Here is a 20,374-nt window from a genome sequence, read left to right on the forward strand (position 1 = left end):
CCCCTTAAAGTAGTAACCAGCTGTTTTTTCTATACTAGTGTATAGTCAGAAACTTTTTTTTCAGTTGTATTATTAATGGCACATTCTCATAAAGAGGGTCATCAGCATATTGGCATCATTTGTATTTTAGCAGTTAGCAATCCAAGCTAAAACTTGGGTCACACAAATAGCCATATTAGAATCAGTGTTCTTCCTCTGGTGTACATGGTAAGGCAAACAATATAGAGTAGGAACAGAGAGCACTCAATAAACACTAGGGAAGAAACTCAAGGCAACTGCTAGCCAGAAAGAACAGAGATCAGACAGAACTTGGTGGTGGGGCTGTGCAGGACATGTTATTTGAGGTTTAGTAAACAATTAGGTTATTTTGAAAACTTTTAAGTTTTGTTCATTAAAACTGCAAATTAAGTCTATAAATCTTTATTAAATTGCATTTAATACAGCTGTGCTGAATTATGTTTTTGTGGCTGTGTTGCAATATATGGAGAAGAGTTTTCAAACGCTTTTTCTTATTGTTCTAAATGGCACCATTTTAAAGCTAGCTTTCTAAAAGCCGGTGCATAAGTCTATAATACAAACTCCCTTGTTCATTAGATTAAACTTTTTATGGAGAGGAAATTGTGTTAGTTTTTCTTTTTGGTAAATGAGAAAAATTAATAGGGCAGATAATATGAAAAAATAATTGTGTGAAGTAAAGCTGTAGAACTGTTGAAACGGAGTAGAAACTGTAGAGGTTTATACAATCCAATATTAATTCAAAGCTTTTATTTTAAATACAAATATGGTGGACAATTATGGTGGCAGAGATTTGACTTTACTGTTAACGGTCTTTCACAGATTTAGTTTAAGTAGCAGCAAGGCTAGTCTACCTGTCTAAAGTCTGTATGAAGGATAACCTTACCCTCGATTTTGTATTTTGAACTGTGTTTTCCAAATTACAGCAGTGAAATATGGAGCTGCCCTTTCCTGCCATTTTGCAAAGGCAAGGATTGAATTAAGGTTGGAATGTACATCTGTGCAGTAGGGTATATGGGGAGAGGAGATTATGGGTATGTTTTTATCAGGTTTGGATGTGCTTGCAAAACAACTCATTCTGTTTTCAGAGGCAGTGACAGCTCAAAGAGTGCTGCTCAGAAAAACCCCCACTGCCCCTGAATTATCCTTTACAGCAAGTGGCCACTGTGCTCAAGCTTTCCTTCACATTTGCTTTGGCCAGCCAGTTAGGGAGGTAAGTTTTAAATACCTAACAGGAACTACGAATGCAACTGGTTTTAGATACTATAAATATATATACCTTAAAACAAATGCGTCCTCTTATCAGTCCATAAGGAACAGGTCCATAGCACCTGGAATCTGTAGAATTCCTGAGATTATCACCTTCTAACCAAACATGTCCTTTAGGCACCTATGATTAAGCAAGATTGCAATGTAAAAAGATAGATAATAGAATAGAATGGTGTTGAACACAGTTTGCCTTACAATGTACTTTCTGATTTCTGTGTTCTGTATTTCATGACTGTATAAGGAACTAGTTTTTTACTGAATCTAGTAAGACACAGTGCCAGATCTGGAGGGTGGAGTGCTCCAAAGTATCTGTTCTATCATGTGCTCAAAAAGCAATGGTTTGCAACAAAAAATCCAAAATGAAGATGTAAGAGGTTAGAGCAATGTGACAGGGTCATTAATTTAATAGACTTCAAAAGAGGTCATTAGGATGTTGACTGAAAATCTGCCCTCCTGTCGCAGTAACAGCATGAACAGGGCAGCCACACACTCATCAACATCCTGGGGCCAGCACCAAGGCTAGACCTGTTAGTAGAGTCATGATGAACTAACTGGTAATTGATTGTGACATCAATTACGAATAATCTCATCATTTTATCGGAGTAGGCTTGTCAAAGTTCTAATTAAGATCACAGTTCATTCTATGTGCAGGCAGAATCCACAACACATTATATTGCAGTAATGATGATCACAAAACAGCAAATCCCTTTTCATAATTTGAAAATTAATGATGGTGACCTTATACTATATGACAAAGACCTTTCATTGCCTATATATATGTTATACATTAACTATGTAACATACCATAGATTGATGGCAGTCACTGACGGACTCAATGACAAACTGAGAAACAGGAGAGTATAAAGCTTTCATATATGAAAAAGTTGTTAAAGTCTTAAACTAAACTGTTTAAGACTAAACTAAACTGTTTAAAACTAAACTAACTGTTTAACTTAACTGTTTAAAGTCTTAAATCTAAACTGTTAAAGTCTTAAACTTTTTCAATATGTTTTCTTCTTCAGTATGTTTTCAGTACGTTTTCTTAAACACAGATCAGATATTCATAACCTCTTACAAGTGACCAAATAAAATAGTAATTATTTTTCTAATCTGTTTTTGTTTCTAAAATTCTAAATTGGGCTGAAAATTTAAAAGTAGCAACATTTTTCCCAAGGTAGGTAATATTTAAAACGGATTTCAGGTTAACATACATTTTTCCAAAACCATGTACTTGAAACATTACTATGCCCATAGTTCAGAGAAAAAAATGTGGAAACAAAATTTAAAAAGCAAATGAAACTCAAAATTTGAGCAGTATAAACGTTAATGGTTTAGAAATAAGCCACATGGACTCGTAAATACAATAGTCTACATAGACAGAATTCAAGGATAATAGACTAAACAAAATAAAATACCACTCCAGTAGTGAAGTCTGGCTGTAAACCATTAAGAATAAAACCAGGCTCCCCAGAAAACCATTTGAGGAGAATGCACCTGCAGTGTAATTGTTTGTACTTGCACGTATTTGGCCAGGTAATGCTTACGGGAACCTTGTCTTTAAATGAGCCTTTTAGGCTTTTGCTTAGTGATGTTCCCGCCCATCTGTTACCTGGCTAGGATCTGAGGACACCACATCACTCCAGAGTCCCTTTGTTGAGCTGTAGCAAGTGTACAAGCTGCAGATTAAGACCCAATAGTTTGTCTCTGACAGTTCCAAAGAGAGGTACTCATGGTGGAAAGCACATGCGAGCCTGTCCATCTTCTCCCAGCCACCCCCTGGATTTATCTGGTATCCAGGAGAGGAGTTCCAGTATGTCAGAGGGCACACATCCCTGCCTCAACGTTTTAGAATCGCTATGTATAGACCAGCACTATGCCCAAAACCCTTCTGAAACCTGCTGATACTGTCTCTTTCCACAGGCTCCTGTATAAAGGAGGGGTGCCTTGTTTGTTTTAAACTGATCTGTTTGTTCTGTCAAGGTTCTCTAATTCTTGTTTTCCCAGCCTTTCAGTACAGGAATTCCACATTTGGCCACCTTTCTTGTTTTGTAGGCTTATCAGATTGCTGATGTGTGCACAGAAGAGCTTTCTCTGGGAAGGCCAGCTGATTTCAGGGAGATGACTTTTGGGCCTCCTCCTACTCAAGCAGCTTTGCAAACAAAATAACCAGCCAGAAGTCAATTTGAAATAAATAATTTTTAAAATAGTTCTATTCAGAGTCAAGTGACCTGTTTAGAATATTCATCTCATCACATGTGAACATAGGGTTTTGATAGGTCTCTGTTAGAGAACGCACTGCCATTCTATATTCTTCAGTGTGCTTTTGCCTGCTGTGGCTATCACTTCCAATATGACTAATAATTACTTGCCTAGACAAGACGTTCATAGTTTGCATTCCAAATACAACATTTGCAATAAAGTATAAACTTATATCCTGAAATTCACCACTTACAGTAACTTTTGTAGTTCTCCATGGAAGGTACGACAGGACCCTATACCTCTAAACTTGTCCTAAAGAGTACTGTCACAATGTATAATTCATCTAGAGATAATACAGTGTAATACCTTTGTATGGTGCCTGTCCATGATCTAAGCACTTCACTACAACCTAAAATTAAGACAAGCAATAAAAATAACATGAATTAGATGAAAATATAAACCAAATACCAGTGACAAGCCATACTCATTGATTAAAAAAATAAAAAAGTTGATTACACCACTTTGAAATAAAGGCTAAAGCCAGAATCTTTCAAGGGTTTATGCACCAAACTATGTCTAGACCACATCACTGATTTCAGTGGGATTACTCACATTGAACCAAATTAACTTTGAGTATCAACCTTTGCAAAGTCAAGACCCAGTCTGAAACGCCTTAAAGCTGTACAAGCACAGAAGCCAGGAATAAGATCAATATTTAACCAAAGGAAAAAAAAAATGTGGAAAACTTGTATTTATAGTAAGAGTATATTAATTACATACTGACAGGCTGCTATTGCCAGAAAAACCCCAGGCAATGGGAAAGCCACCTCCTTGACAATTCACAACATTGCATTTTGGTACCTACAGGCCACAGACCTCTCGGATCGAGTTAATTGTATCTAAAAAAGTACAACTGAAATCATAGTTACCATTACTACACTCCAAAAGATTGTGATGACAAAAAACACTGACAAGAGTGCCAAAAGCATTTACCTTGGGGTGGGCAGCATTTCTGCTCCCCCTCACACGCAGGCTAGAACTAAGATGTGAAAGCCTCACAAGTCCAGCAACTGAACTGTCACATAACTAACTAGTGGCTCACCTGCAAAACCAGCAGTGCCAAAGCAGCATGGGTGCACATGAAAACATTCTGCCTCTGACTGCCTGCAGACTGCTCTCTTTGCCTTTGCAACCCCTGTGCCTCTGGTTTTGTGCAGATTATCTGAGGATTTACTTCCAAGGAACAGCAGTTCTCAGGCAGAACCGGTTATCTGAGGTGCAGCTTATATGCATGAGAATACAGGACACTGATCAGACACACGACTTTTCCCTGTTCTCTCTTCCAAGGCTCTGAGGGCTCTAGTACAGGAGCGGACAGACCAGAAGCGCAAGATTATCATTTAGAACAACTCGACCCATAGCAGTAGTTTATTCTCTTTCATCTCAGATAGATAAAAAAAGCATCTTTCACTGACAAACTGGCTGAATTTGCAAGGCTGTTTCACTTACTCAATGGCAGTTAAAGTAGCAAAACTGAAGTACAGGTTGGGTGTTTGATACGTACTTACTAGCTCAAAACATTAATTTACATAAATGGCCAGGGAGAAGTCAACAAAGAATCATATACTTTTGGTCTTTTTACATGCCACCAAACTTTGAGTAATCTCACTAACTTCAAAACCAAGAGATGAGATGCTTGTATTGCATTAATTGGCATACTAGAAAGCTAATATACTGCAAATAAGATTACTAGATTATCTGTCTCAAAAATACCTCCAACTAAATGAAAACATGCTTCTATGATTTAGGTTGAGGTTTGGCTTTTTGTTTTGGTTGGATTTGGTTTGGGACTATTTTTGGTTTGTGATTTTGGGGGACGCAGGTACTAAACATGGAGAAACAGGGATTTTTAATAAGTAAGTGGAGAACTATAAACATGAATCTCTATCCATTCAGAATTCCAAGCAGCCGGTGTTTGTCAGAGAACATCAGCTTGTACAATCAGCTGAGAATAGATGAAGTTTGAACTTTCATAAGGTCACAGGTATTCACATCACCTCCAGCAATATCAAAGTTTCAACTTAAGAAGAACTTTAAATCATTCCCATCTTTTCAGTTCAGAGGCTTCCTTCGTGAGCTACGATAAGAACTAATCTCAGTGCTGGACAAAAGAATAAAGTCTGCAAGTTCTCATCTATCCCTACTAAGGTCTATTTAAGTGCCTCCTACTTTGGTACAAGCAACAAATGTAATTGCTTCATGGCCTGCGGGTGTTCAGTTAACAAAAGAAGCTTTTGTGAATAAACCACAGGTGTTACCGTTCTTGATTAAAGTGAAATATGATGAAAGAATCTACAATATCAAATGACAAATTTACTAAATACAGATTAAATTGCCTTATTTAAGTAAATTGCATCTAGTTAGGATAAAATATACACCATAGAAATGCAGGAGTTTGTTTTATCACTCTATGCTTAAAGTCTCAAACTGTTCCTTAATCCTTTATTTATTAATTCAGAACCAAGACTGAATAATGCTTAACAGATTTGCCTTTTTAACTATCCAGTTGCTCTAGCCACCATTTCTGTAGGCTTATCACTAACACTGTTCATATTAAGGTTACCACATACATAAAACCCAACAACATTAATTATCTCAATACCTTCAAAATCAGCATAAACATTTACGTGCTGGAAAAAACTATGAAATGGTAGCAGCCACACTGGAACTTTAACAGTACAGCAGATCTTTAATCAACATCTCTTATGTATCACTAAGAGGCTGAATTATCTAGAATTTAATACTTTTTGAAAGAATATAACAGAATCAATTTACCTTAAATTCACAGGTACTTCCAAACAGTTTAGCATCTTCTTTTTCCTTATTAAGCAGTTAACACTGCCTATGAATAAGAGATAATGTACTTGGCCCAGCTTGTTTGAATATATGTATTAAAAAGAATACATTACGACCTTGGTCCAGATTATTATGAGAAAAGATGACAATGAAACATTAACAGGCTTACATTTACTGTGATTAAATATTTTTTAATCCATTCTCTGTTTTAAGTCATTGGTTGTTTTAATAGAAAAGTTATAGAAAGGTAAGTTGTGAAGACTTGTCTGTCTTCAAGTTTTGAAATTAATTCCTATTAAAATCATGGAACCTTCAGTGGTAGCAATGTTAACTCATGCTACAAGGGAACAACAGTATATTATCTTAGATTTGAATTTGTAAGACAGTTTTCTTTATCATGCAGGCCTATCAGTGGAGTCCTGTTCTACAGTAACAATTTGGGGAAGCTGTGACAGCAATCTCTCAAAGCATTATTGGTTATTTGAATATAGTTTGGAACTTACTTGGAATGTAAAAGGTGTGATCAGTGCAGTCACTGCTTTATGGAAAAGCTCGCCGAATTCTCACATCAGAAATGTCTGTGCCAGTCAAATAACAAAAAGATATCCTTTCTCTCAGTATCACTTTCTGGCTGTTGGAAAAGTTTCCAACTGTGTGAAGTAACAATTCAAACACCTGCATACGTTGTCTACTTGATTTCTATAAATACTCTAACTTAATATTCAGATCTAGAGCATATTGTTAAATATGCTGATGTGAATCAACCTGAAAAGCTGCATATCCAAGTTTTAAAATCTCTAGCTGCAACCCTAAATTAAAATTGCTACCCATCATTTCTTTTCCAAAATTATTATCAGTTAAAATTAAAACTAACCTAAATTTAATAGTTACTAAACACTACAACCAAATATTAATGTCATGGAGAATAGTGCACAGAATATGCACACTTTGTACAACCTCTTTCTCTGCATTAAAACAATGGTTCTCTTTTAAAAACAAAGTCACTTTGCTTTAAATAGTGAAAAATTACCTAAGCTTTTTAATCCACAACAGTTTTGAATTTCTCATATTTTATAGATGCTCACAGGCCAAAACTTTCAAAAACAAATCTCCAAGCTACACTTATGATCTCCTGAAAAAAATCACAATGTTTCTGTGATTCATCAGTACGGATTATTATCAGTTTTCTTGATTTATAGAAGATCGGGTTTTTTTAAGAAAATATTGATGATAAATCCAGCAAAGATTATGTAGCAGTCTGCATAGACTTCTCTTACAGCAACCGTGAAGAAGGATTTGATTCTTCTTTTCTCCAGAAAACATGCATGTAACAGGCCATCCAAAATACAGAACGTGCAGGTTCAAACCTAAACTAGAACTTAGTGGTTAGAACACAAAACCTCTTACCATCCTTGGTAGGATCTGGACAAAGACCAGTCCACTTGAGAAATAGAAACCCTGGAAATATTGGGGAGTAGATGATAAACTTTGTGTTTTCGTTACCCTGGAATAATTTAGTTTTGACGTCAGAATTTTGATTTAAATTACGTCTCAGAAAATTCAAGAATGGCTTTAGTCGTGAACTCTCTACTGGGATGTAGAAGGATCTGCAAACTGAACAAATACACCAATTCAGTTCTCCTTTCCCAACACACACTTAGCATACCTGCTGGTTAAAATTATGGCATAACTTTCTCTCAAACCTCTAGAACACTTGAACTAAGGAGAAGAAGAAAGATCAAGACGCTTCCTTTCTCCTGACTAGCACCTATTAAAACTTAGATGACTGAAATACTAAACCATGAGTGTAAATGCACTATTAAGATACAAAAGAAAAAGAACTAGTGTTCTGAGAATGTAATTTTTAATTGCTATTTAGGATATTGTAAAGAGACAGTCCAATGATACTGAGCACTCTGAAGTATCAAACCACTTTTCAGCATCCAAAATCTGTAATATTGCCTAGTGATGAAGATATTGTGTTGTCTACATTAACATTATGTTATTCTTGGTACCTAGTATTCTTACTGCATTTGACAAGGACTGTTCAAGAGTTAATAGCACTGCATAAGACCCCTGCTTTGGTCTGCAAACACAGTAAGATGCATTATCTTTGGAACTGTGTTAGCTCTAGAGTTAACCACAGGATGAAGAGATGCCATCTCCGCAATGAACCTCCTTTTAGCACAAGGTAAACATACTTCCCCCCACATCAGCCAGTCGCACAGCATTAGTGCTGCAGTGTGATTGATTGCCAGCAGAGTGTTGCTGAGATATGGATTTGTATCTCAGCTTTTTATCACCATGACTTGCAAAAGGTAGTTCCTTATTTACAGACTCTAGCTGTATTAAGTGACATTATTAGGTCCTACTTTTGTTTAAGTGGCACAAAGGCTTAGCATATTGGTGGTTTATGACATACAAGCTGTTTTAATCTGATGATTTACCCCTCACTTTTTCAATTTGTAAATAGGAGCTGCAGCGCAAGAACATATGGTACTAAAGAAATTAAAGCTAAGGTAAATGGCATTAAAACAAATTCAAATAGAACAATAGGATACTCAATCTGAATTATAAATCTGAATCTGTGTTATTAAGACTTTTAAGAACAGGAAATAAAAACTTAAATGTGAAAATTAACCTTTCTGTTGTTATTTTTAAGACCATTTCAGGGGTTTAATATGATTGAGTAATTTCCTTATTAACCCTCATTACTTACATCTTACAGTTAAACGAATACATCACTAAAGATATTTTTAATAATTATATCTGAATACCACATTACTAAAAATTGTTTACTTTTTTTAACTTTGGGGTTCATACTACATTGCTTCTGATACAGTAAAAATATGTTATGCATTCTTAAATGTTTATTAAACATATTTGCTTACATCTATAAACACCATAACTGAGCACAAACCCAAAAAAGGAGCCCAGGAAAACTGCCAGCCTAATGCTCACATTCCATACCAAGTATCAGTTGAAATTGAAAGAAAAATTAAGTTTCATAACTTTGTAACAGCTTACTCAAAGAAAGAATTTCATTATACTTTTCATGTAAATAGGAACACTTATCTCATGATTATTCTGCAGGTAAGCTCCAGCCTCTAGCACATGAAGCATCATGTACAATAAGGGGTCCAAAGTAAAGACATTCCTTCTGTACTTAAATTTAAGCACATGCTTAAATTTATACCAATTTGATATGTGGGATTAGTTCCATCAGCTTGTAATCGATGAACTTCATCAAAGACAGTTTTTTGCTACAGCCTTGCACTTCGTGAACTCAGACAAAAATAATTTTTCTCATATGCTGTATTACTTCAGCTTAGTGGCAAAAGTATTTTTATACCACTATAAAGACTTTCATATAGCTGCCAATGCTGTACTGCATTGCTGCTTAACTGAAACATCTCTTTTGAGAACAACTTGTTCAGTTTATGCATGCTTTTATTTTTCACTTTTATTACAGCTTGGAAGGCTGATTCATTGTGGGGTTTGTCTGGTTGGTTGGTTTTTAATCTACTTGGTTGTTCGCAGCAACAAAGTATCTCATCTGTGTAATTTCACAAAAAACAAATTGTAGAGTTCTTCATTCTCTATCTATAAACCATCATGAGAAGCACAGTCATGAATGAAACAAGATTGGAAACAAGATCTGATTTTAGCATTCTCTTAGGCTTCAGAAGAAGAATCACATATGATAGTGCTTCTGAACAAAAAAATCCCTAACTTAAAATCTGTAAAATATGCCTACACTGATGTGTCAATGTAGCCTAAGCACAATTCCTACTAACATGACTGTAAAGATTCTCCTTCTGCGGTGAGAAGAGAAGCAGCTGCTTAGACGTGGTTTCACTCTCAGCTGCATTAGGTAGGAATGAAGCAGAAATTTGAACTACCTAATTGGTAATATTTCTGACAGCTGATGTTTTGTATTTACTGTACTGTACTAAGTTTGTAAACATGAGAGTAACTCCCTCATGTCTCAGACTCCCTCAAACTAAGTTTGCAAATGTGAGAGTATCACTCCCCTAAACAGGAGACAAGTCAGTCAAGGAAATCTGAGCAGTTCACTGTAATAAGAACAATTCATCATCCTCTGACCTTCCACATTCTGCAGTCACTGACTCCAGAGGCAAGTATGACTCAGAGATTTCTCGTTTATGAGATCCTAGCCAAGGCCTTTCCTCAGTTTCAACAATCTTTCTTTCAAAAACCCAACTCATGTTAATTTTTATCAAGAAAGTAGCAACAAAACAGCCAGTTCTCTGTGCATCAGCTGCTGCTATTTGCTTTAGAGAATCTTGTGTTTGAATTAACAGAAAAAGTGCATAGTGTAGTGACTGACTAAAACAAGGAATCTGAGTAGGCAATTACCTTTTTCTCACCCTGACAAGAACCATTTACTTAGTGAATAATCCAGCACCAGTTATGAGCACAAAGCGCAGATACCTACGTTGAAAATATACTCTTACTCTGTAAAGGAAGTGTCTGCTGAACAGATGGAAGGATTTACCTCTTCAACTACCAGTAAAGACAGGTATGCACTAACAAATGAAACCATTTCCATTTAGCGCGTTTCTCCCCCTAGATACAAGTAACAACATAAGAACTAAGAAAGCTTGCATGTCACTTGGCTGTATTTCTGCACATTAGCCTTTATGAAAAACATACACAGGAAAAAAGGACATGGACTCTGCATTCCTCATCCTCTCACATATTTTGTATTAAACTTGGAAGGCAAGAAATCTTGCACCTAGAGCAGAAACTGTTCTGCTGGATGTTCATTTGATCCCCTCAGGGTTTCCAGAAAGGCTGACATCTATTGTATCTGTCAAGTACAAATCTTTCCTAAACTTCCTTTTCAGGACCAAGACAAGTGAGGAATGAGATGCTCAAGGAAACTCAGGTTTTGTACACAGAATTCAGGTTTACCATTTCAGGTCATTCCGCTCTAGAAGTTCATATTTCAACTAAATTAGTGCTTCCATGGGAGCTAGAAAATGTCTTCAACTTGGTAAGAAAGGTGAGTTAGGGTTCTTATGGGGGGGGTTCGGTTTGTTGTTCGGGAGTTTTTTGTTTTGGGGTTGTTTTGGGGGTTTTTTTGGGGGGTGTGCTCCCTTGCTTAAAAGGTTAACACAATTTAATTTATGGAAAAACTAAGCACTGTCCTCCTCTTCAAAACATAATGGAGAATTAGTTCCTTCTTTCTGCCCATGAGTGACATAAGTGTAAACATGAGTTCTAACAGTGCTGGCACTTGGTCAGAAGGCAGATTAGAGGCAGGTGCCTGAAATGTCTTGCCTCAACACTTGAGTGGAAGAAACAAATTCAACCCCTCAGAACAGGCTATGAATTGTTTCCTTGCTTTGTGGTCCTAGGTTGTAACTAAAATCCAGACACTGAATCTAGACACAGTGTTGACAAGAGAATTTTTCACCATTGATTTTAGTAAGGACAGACACCAGTTCCTTAATACCAATGAAGCCGTAAAGACAGCCAGCTGTTACAGGATCTGTCACAAACAGTAGCTGGCTGCAATGAGTGTTCCATAAAATTCTCTACCTTCACAGCACAGGACTTCAGCTATGGACCAGATGCTAATTCTTTTTACTCTAATTGTAAGGATGAAGTGGATCTAAAAGAAAGATATTCTGTTGCCTTTTCAAGATTCCAAACACCCATGCAAAGTCTGATATTTCCATAAGGGGCTGAACAGAGGTAATGGTCAAACATGCTTTGGGGAAAAAACACCTACATTTTTCTGTGATCATGATTTCTGGTAATTTTTCTAATGATGGCCTAAAAAGAAGTTGCTCAAAACATTTTGTCACAAATCTTAGCAAACTTCTGTTAAGTCTATCTGTGTAAGGATAAGTGAGCATTAAGAATATTCTTTCCTTTTTATTTCATTGTGTTACCTGACTTTTTGGACAAGTCAGGAAAATTACTACTTCTCCAACCGTACTCAGAAAAAATAAAATATTGTTACATTGAAATATAGAGATACATTAAAGTATAATTTCAAAAGCAAAATCCTCAAAACTACTGCAGAGACAAAATCTTTGCCTGGTGTTTAAAACACAGAAAGTTTTGCCTTAAGACCAGTTCCTTGAGCCTGCCATTGGTACTCTATTTTATGCAGAGGGTTTGAGAGTATTTTTCCAGTGAAGAAGGCCTAAGCAAAGGACAGAGCAAAACCACGATCTGCCTACACTTCCTAGAGAAAAAAAAGACACTGAGAAAGACAGCCTGCCGTAAACAGTTTACAAATCACATTTTACTGTACATAGACAAGAAAGGATAATTTATGAATGTCATACTTTAGGATAATACTCAAATATTGCAAGTCTTTTACGGACTACCGGGCCTACTTAAATAATCGTTACTTTACAGAGCAAGAAACTAATACTTACATAGCTGTGACTCTTAAGGAAATCTGAAGGGTTGCTTGTGCAGACTTTATCCCCTTCCAAGCCAATTACTCTTTTACAGATATTTGATTTGGGGTCATTTGGGCTTTTCACAATTACAATGTCTCCTCTGAGAGGAAAAAACAGAAACAAAAAATAAACAGAAGAACTCTAAGTACAAACTATTTGGCTGAATACATGGGTATACTCAAAAATTATTCATGTATACGTTAAAGATACTTATTTCTGCTGAAAATTCATGTCTACAATTTTGGTTTTTTCAGTTTTACTCTGGGTGTAATTTTGCACATAGATTTTAAAGCACATTTGGTGAGATTTTTTCCTACTTAGATCATATATGAAACATTTAAGACTAGATTTTAATCAAAAATGCTCTAATTAAATGAATGCCACTTAACCTGGTTTTAATCCTGTTGCTACATAAATATGGAACAGAACAGATTCTATGTTCATAAATGTTACTGACCAAACATTAATCTTTGGGTGGAACTCCAAATGTCTGAGTTTCTAAGACTCCATGTTACTTTTGCCTCCTGATTATATACATTAGATTGTACAGTGAAAGAGACCCAAACAAAATGGGCAAGGGCCTTGAGCCTACTGTGCTTTGCAGTAATAAAGGTGCATTTGGTCACTGTCCTAACAACCCAGCTGAGTACAGCAATACCTATAGCTTGGTTTGCAAGTAAGACAAAACTGCTTAGGAAGGAGAAGTTACAGTCACACAATAGAACTGTTTAAGGAAAAAAAAAAATAAAACCCATTTTTTGGACAAGGCCGTAGAAGTGACATTGGCTATACCCAAAATGAATTCCAATAAGTTGTCTGATGGGCTATATGTGATGACCACCTTAACTTCCATCAAACACAGTGAGAGATTTATGAAAACTTACAATTCAGAAGCAGAGGCATGTATGAAAAATAAAGGACAGACAGAATGTGGTTATTGACAAGCTCTGGCAAATGGAATGTAAAGTCCAGTCTCAACAAAGGAGCATACTTTCGAATGCAGTAAAAGTGGCGGCTAAGGTTCTCCGAAAAGACAATATCACAATTTTGAATAGTTGGTTCCATTGACGGTCCAGAACACTGCAAATTAAAAATGAGACAAAAATTACTATTTCCAATTATTTTTAACTAAAACAAATTAACATTCAAATTATTTGCTAATAAATTAGTCAAGGTGTAATATAAAGACCAGCTGAAAAAGTGAGGTCCTCCAAAGACCATCTGATACATTTAAAAGATGAGGACAGCTTCCATAGCACCACTAAGTCTGTTATAGCTTTGTATGTACTCAGGACCAGTCCCGAACTGCACTTGTGTTGGGGCCTCCTCAGATTTTCATGTAGTAATCCAGGTGGAGTCTTGCTAGAGCAGAGTAGGAAATGCTCTTGCTTCTAACTCTGGGCAGATCTCTGGATGTTTTATGTTCCCTGCCCCTCCTCCCCAGGTCTAAACTAGCAGATACTGCTGCTAGACCCAGTGGAATTTGGCTGTGAGCTGTTCCTGCAGCTTCTGTGATAGTTCCTTTTTACAGAGCCTGTAAAACTGAACAAAGCAGAGCTTCGAGTACTGCTCCTACTAATGTCTGCAGATTAGGTGCTGAAATAAATCTGTAGGGGCTTGGTGCTCCAAGCAGGGGGTTGGAACTGGATGAGCTTTAAGGTCCCTTCCAACCCAAACCAGTCTGTGAGTCTATGATTATTAGTGCTCCAGTCTTTCTGGAAGAATTTTTACTCTCTGAAAAATGCTTAATCATAGTTTCCCATTTGCTTCAGTGATGCCTCAAGCAGTAACTTAGCAAAAAATACAAATACCTAAAGTAGAAATAACTTTCATAAAGGCTGGGCCTGCCTCAAAAAAAAGAAAAAAAAAAAAAGGCATTGATTAAACACTCTTTGGAAAAGTTTTAAAGAAAATGAAGAAACCTAAAATATTTGCATTACCACATATAACAGTATCAGTCTTACAGTTTTCTTTTAAATGTCATGAAAATGAAAAGTTACCACAACAATTCCTCCAAGGTACTCAAAGGCACAGTGTGCTATGCAGCCATATTGCACAGTATACCCAAGAAACCGAAAGGTTTTTCCTAGGACATTTCGAAGCATGGTATAGTGTTATGTTGTTCAGCTGGTTCTGGTCTATAGTAAAACAGAAGAATGTCATTCATTTGGTAACAGACAACCTAACATTTACAAAACTATCTTTTGTATCCCACAACTGACAGACAATATTTAACAAAACAAAAATAACAGTGAGTAAAACAAATAATCAGATGTATCTAAGATGAATACAGTTTAAACTGAAATGCCAACAAGAAGTTTTTAATTTCCTACACAGACCCATCCACATGTACAATCAGTGGACCCCTCTCACCAACTTATTAATGAGATTCAGTTGAAGAGGACCTGAAACAAAAAACCACCTTTGCCAAACTAGAGAAACTAATGGGAGAGAACAGCGTCAGTGCTCTCTGCTCACTCAGCTGCGATTCTTTTAGTCAAAACAGCAGACAGGCTTATCTGCCATATGTCAAAATATCTGCAACAGTTCCAAGAACATCCTCCCCTCCACTAGGTTTAGCTGAATGTAATGTGAAAAGCTCTAATTGTACCTTTAAATGCAGGATTTCCTTTCCTGGCTGGACCACGTACTGTAACACAGATGCAGTTATTTATTAAATAACACTCGATAGAGTTGTTTTAATCACATGAAGACAGTGCAACTCAAATCACTGTTTGCCTTCAAGCATTAGCATTTAAAACTGAAGACTCAACAGCAAAACAGAGAAGCATTAAACCATCTGAGGTGATTTGAAAGACATTTCACAATTGAAATTACATTCACTGGAGTAATCAAGTAATCAACCAAAACTTTAAAAGCAACCTGGCAATCAATCAAATGAAAAAAGGCTTTAAGACCTAAACAAAATTAAGAGTCCTGAATGGCTTGCGTAAGTACGACTATTCTAGGAAGAGAATACAACTACAGACTCTGAAGGCTTTACAAACCTTTCATTTGACTAGACTTCCATTACCAAAATGCTTGGCATTAAAACCTTCTGTTCTCAGCTACAATACAGTGGCACAAGTTCTGCAGCACATAAGACTATAAGTACCGTGACTCCCCTCCCCCACATACTTAAGTCAAACTCTAATTATTAGATATAATTCCTGCAATACTAATCTCTTTCCTTACTCCAATTTTAAAATATTTATATATATATTTCTCTTAAGTGAAACACATACTGAGTATAACTGAAGCATTCTGCAAGAAACATGTCCCCCTTAAACTGAGTATCAGTTTTATCATGAACTAAAACAACAGCAAGATTCCCTTCATTTAAGATGCTTGCTAAATAAATGCAGTTAGGTAAAAAAAAAAATATATATAAAAAAAGATGCTGTGTGCACAATATGCCCTTTTTAATAATGAAATAAAGGCACACACTCCCCTTCTGTATTTCATGACATTTTGCTATTTAAGTGCAGGAATTTAGAAGTGCATACCTTTACTCGCACAACACTCTCAAAAGTTAATGGGAACTTTGCCTGAATACAGTCAAAAGTGGCTTTTGTTCTTTGCACTTAGTTTATTTATAAAGGAAAAAAGAAAAAAAAAAAAAAAGAGATTGCAGTGTTCTGTACTCGGCTCACTTCCCTATTCCAAAAACTTTAACATAAAACATCCCCAGAATAAATCATAGATTGGTTAGGTTTGGAAAGGACCTTAACATCATCTAGTTCCAACCCCCCTGCCATGGGCATTAAACAAATCTGTAATTCGGCATCCTTCAGATTACCCAATAAGCTTCACAGTAATGACCCCAAAATACAAAAGAAAAAAGTCTTGAAATGTTTCATTAGCACATGCAGTGCCCAGCATACTGCAGCACACCACACAGAAACTAAACCGGCTTCACCGCAAGCAAAATGCTCTTTCAGCAGAACGTATTCTGGAGTACCAGAAGAGTGGTTGCTCTTCTCAACCCAGTAGGCTATGAAAAGCATAAACCAACTCCTTGCTCTCAGGGCATGAAACACTGAGAGCCAATAAACATATTCCAGGTGATAAAAGGAAGATGGAATGACAACAAATCAATCTGAATTGCACAGCTAGTGTGAATTAATGACCACAACTACCTTGAGAGAAGTCAATCATCAATACTTCTTAACAGTGCCTGCCAGAAAGGCCACCTTGCATCGCTCCTTGGTTGAGGCAGACAAATACTGCACAACCATCCTGTATTTCAGGTCCATGCTACTCAGAAACTTTATATAAATGTATTGAGAGTATAGAATTCAGGCATCTGTGGATATTATAAGTCAAAAGGAATTGGAGAAACTTGCATTACACTGACTAGAGGTAGGTAGTGTTGATTATAGCAAATGGAATGGTAATAGACAAAAGAGAAAAACGTAAACCTGTCATGCCAACAGCTATAACTAAAATATTTTTTATTATGAAGAAACCAAAAACAATGGCTATACGTCTCTGAAAATGAGTTTCAAACTGATGGCAACTGATTTCCCATTACACTCTGTATGGACATGTACCTCCCAATAGTTACAACTGAACACATTTGTTTCTCTCTGAGGTCTCTGAGTAACTCTGAATAAGGAGGGATAGATTTGTAAATAATTCAAGGAAACACAAGGATCAGAGTGAGCTTTACCTACTGCTAGAGTGGTCATGGTATAAAACTCACCATGACAACAGAACATGAATGAGTAGGTTTCACATTTGGGACCAAAGAGGTCCCAGTTCTCTTAAAATAAACTCTTAAGCTCCAAGATCTGCATGTCACCAGTCCCAGCTAATAAACGTGGCACAATGGACTTTTTTTTTTAAAAGGCTCAGGCTTATTAGATATTCATGATAATGATGAAAAAGTTTAGCTTTTACATAAGGCTTTGGGTTCTTTTACTCAAGAAAGTTAATTCCAATTATGGCATATATGTATACACACACACACACACACACCCCCCCTTAATACAGTTTGAACCTAAAAAGATAAGTTCTGAGGATTGGGGGTTTGTTTCTAACATTAAAGTCCTAGATATCTAATGTAGAGTAACTACAATTATGAAAGTTTCCATGTAATTTTAAGTAACAGCTTCTAGTTAATAAGTAAATGGTTGTCCAGAGTAAGCCCAGGCAAAAAACAAAACCCAAACAACTAGTTTATTTCAAAAAATAACACAATATTTATCTTATAATTGCTGTAGCTTAAGCATCAGTAAATATATATAAATATAAAAATAAAAATAAATATAAAAAATTCTGTTTCCACATGAAATTATTCATCAGTACATTTTTAAGAACAATGCCATACTGTTGACCACAAAAAGGCAAAAGGCTGAATGTTTTTCTACATCACACAATTTTAATACAAAGTGCTGCCAGCAGGCAACGCCACCAGATACAGCATAAGACCATTAAGCACAATAAAACAAATTATTTAAGTCACAGGCCCCTTGAAAACTTAATGGATCTGTTATATAAACATCTTTATCACAGAACTAACAGCGTAAAACCTATGGTACTTCCAGGTACTACCTACTATCATATAGTAGGTAGCTTAAAACATTATACTGAAATACACACTGTTTTTATACCAAACATAGACATTGATTAAAAAAGGTTACACATCCATATTTATCATGCAGAATACAATTTGTTTATTTTACAAGAACTGTATAGCTTATATAAAATGTAATTACTATTATCTTCTCTTCTCTTTTGCTTCCATAGCCTCTGCTTTCATCATTTGGGGTTTTTTGTTTGTTTGTTTATAAAATTAATCATAGCTAGCAGGGTGAAAATCACTCTGAGCCTCATGAATGACATCTAAGAGATGGGAAAGGATTAGTTCTCAGTTGCTGCCAGTTATAGCACCAGGTGGCTTTTTCTGCAGTGAAGGTGTTACCAATAATCCCATTACATTGGTACTAAATCTTGCAGACATCAAAATTATCACCAAGGTTCCTTTTCATCCCATCCTTTCCAAATGACTGGAAGTCGCTTCACCTGAAAGAAGTCAAATCCACATGCAGCTGCTGTTTTAGCAGCCAGCAGACTCCCTGAGAATGCCAATCATGATCCAATTTCGCTGTGCTGGTGGCCCCCTATTCCCTGTCCAATAATACATCTGTTAAAAAATCCTACAGCTACAAATCAAGTTTAATCCTACCAGGGACCTCATGTTGGTCTTGTCTTCCAAAAAGGCAGCAGGTTTTGCCGTCTATCTCTGCTAGTGTCTGGGGAATACTCTTTAAATCCCAGCCCTACTTAGAAGAATAAGCTAAGGATCACAAAACATGACCTCAAAAACCCTGATATGACTATATTCTGACCCAGAGGCATTCATTCTAGGTGAAGATTAGAACTTTGCATAATAAGATTACACAGCAAGTGAATGATATCAAGGGACTATCCATATGCAGCCGCCTGGTTTTCTATAGACAGCCTGTGCTCTGCAATATGCAGTGCAGACAAAACAGAGCTCAGTCTTTCTAGCTGAAATAAAATAGATTCACATAAATTAGTTGGCCATTTCCAGATTCCTAAATCCCCTATTACAACTTTTATTGACAGCTCCTGTGAGGATAGCGCAAATGGTATTCTCTTTGTATTCTTTGCTTCTGTACCAATCACACACAGAGGGAAATGTACATAGGTTGTCTAGAAATTAACATCTTGTTTTCTGTAATCTTGGATCACAATTAACTGTGTACATAACAAAATTAGGAAATCAATGAGCAGATTTATCATTCCCAAGTAACCAATGACATTGTGTAACAGTTAAACACATGGTGCCAAAATTTTAATTTCAGGAAAATCAAAGTTGCAGCCAATGAAAGTGTGGCTAAACAAATTACTTGACTTGATATTAAATGGATTTTCAGTACAATAAAAAATTTTCAGTCACATTTGCTTTATATAACACTTTCTAATTCTGAATTTTTACGGAATATTTAGTAATTGTTTATCAATTTTTCCTTAGCTAACAAACTCTTCTCCTAACATTTTCCACTTCTAACCAGACACCATTCTTTAAACAAGGCAATCTTGCACCCATAACTTGCACAATCTCATTCCAAAGAGGTACTCCAAGATTATTACTTTAAAAGCCAAAAAATTCAAAACAAAGAAAAACTAGGCCATTAGAAGACTAGGCCATTAAAATAACTACGTTTGAGCTGTTTTTTATGTTAAACTATCCTCCTAAAACTTCTGCATGAAGTTATTGTTACATGTGCTAGAACAGCAAAGAGTACATATCATGCTTCCTGGTAAAGATTCTTCCCATATCAGGTAGATAACATAAAATGTTTTAGATACTCTAATGATAACCTGAGGATTCCAAAAATTTAAAGCAGAACAAGGAACAATTTTCAACAGGTCTGTCCACGCAGGGAGTCTGGCAGAGCTCGATTTGTATTTCTGGCTGTTTGTTTTCTCTAGGAGAAACACTGGATTCAATCTGGCAAATCAGAAAAAAGTTGGAGATAACGTGAAAAATTAATCTTCTGTTTTAGAATATCTCTACTAGGCACTGGCAGTTTGTCTCCAACAAGAACTCCTTCATC

At 36.2% G+C, this 20,374-nt stretch overlaps 1 protein-coding gene across 1 annotated transcript in view; it reads right to left on the bottom strand.

Annotated features, from left to right (window-relative positions):
• The window catches only part of IMMP1L (inner mitochondrial membrane peptidase subunit 1), a 35,959-nt gene that overhangs the window by 2,727 nt on the left and 12,858 nt on the right, over positions 1 to 20,374 (bottom strand). The window contains exons 2-5 of the mRNA XM_080619305.1: positions 14,786 to 14,923; positions 13,777 to 13,865; positions 12,759 to 12,885; positions 1,295 to 1,405 (exon numbers count right to left, since the gene is read on the bottom strand). Coding sequence (XP_080475431.1) covers positions 1,295 to 1,405; positions 12,759 to 12,885; positions 13,777 to 13,865; positions 14,786 to 14,890 — 432 coding nt within the window. The 5' untranslated portion in view covers positions 14,891 to 14,923. The remainder of the gene's footprint in view (positions 1 to 1,294; positions 1,406 to 12,758; positions 12,886 to 13,776; positions 13,866 to 14,785; positions 14,924 to 20,374) is intronic.

This window comes from Psittacula echo, assembly GCF_963264785.1.
Source record: "Psittacula echo genome assembly, chromosome: 5".
Classification (NCBI taxonomy): domain Eukaryota; kingdom Metazoa; phylum Chordata; class Aves; order Psittaciformes; family Psittacidae; genus Psittacula; species Psittacula echo.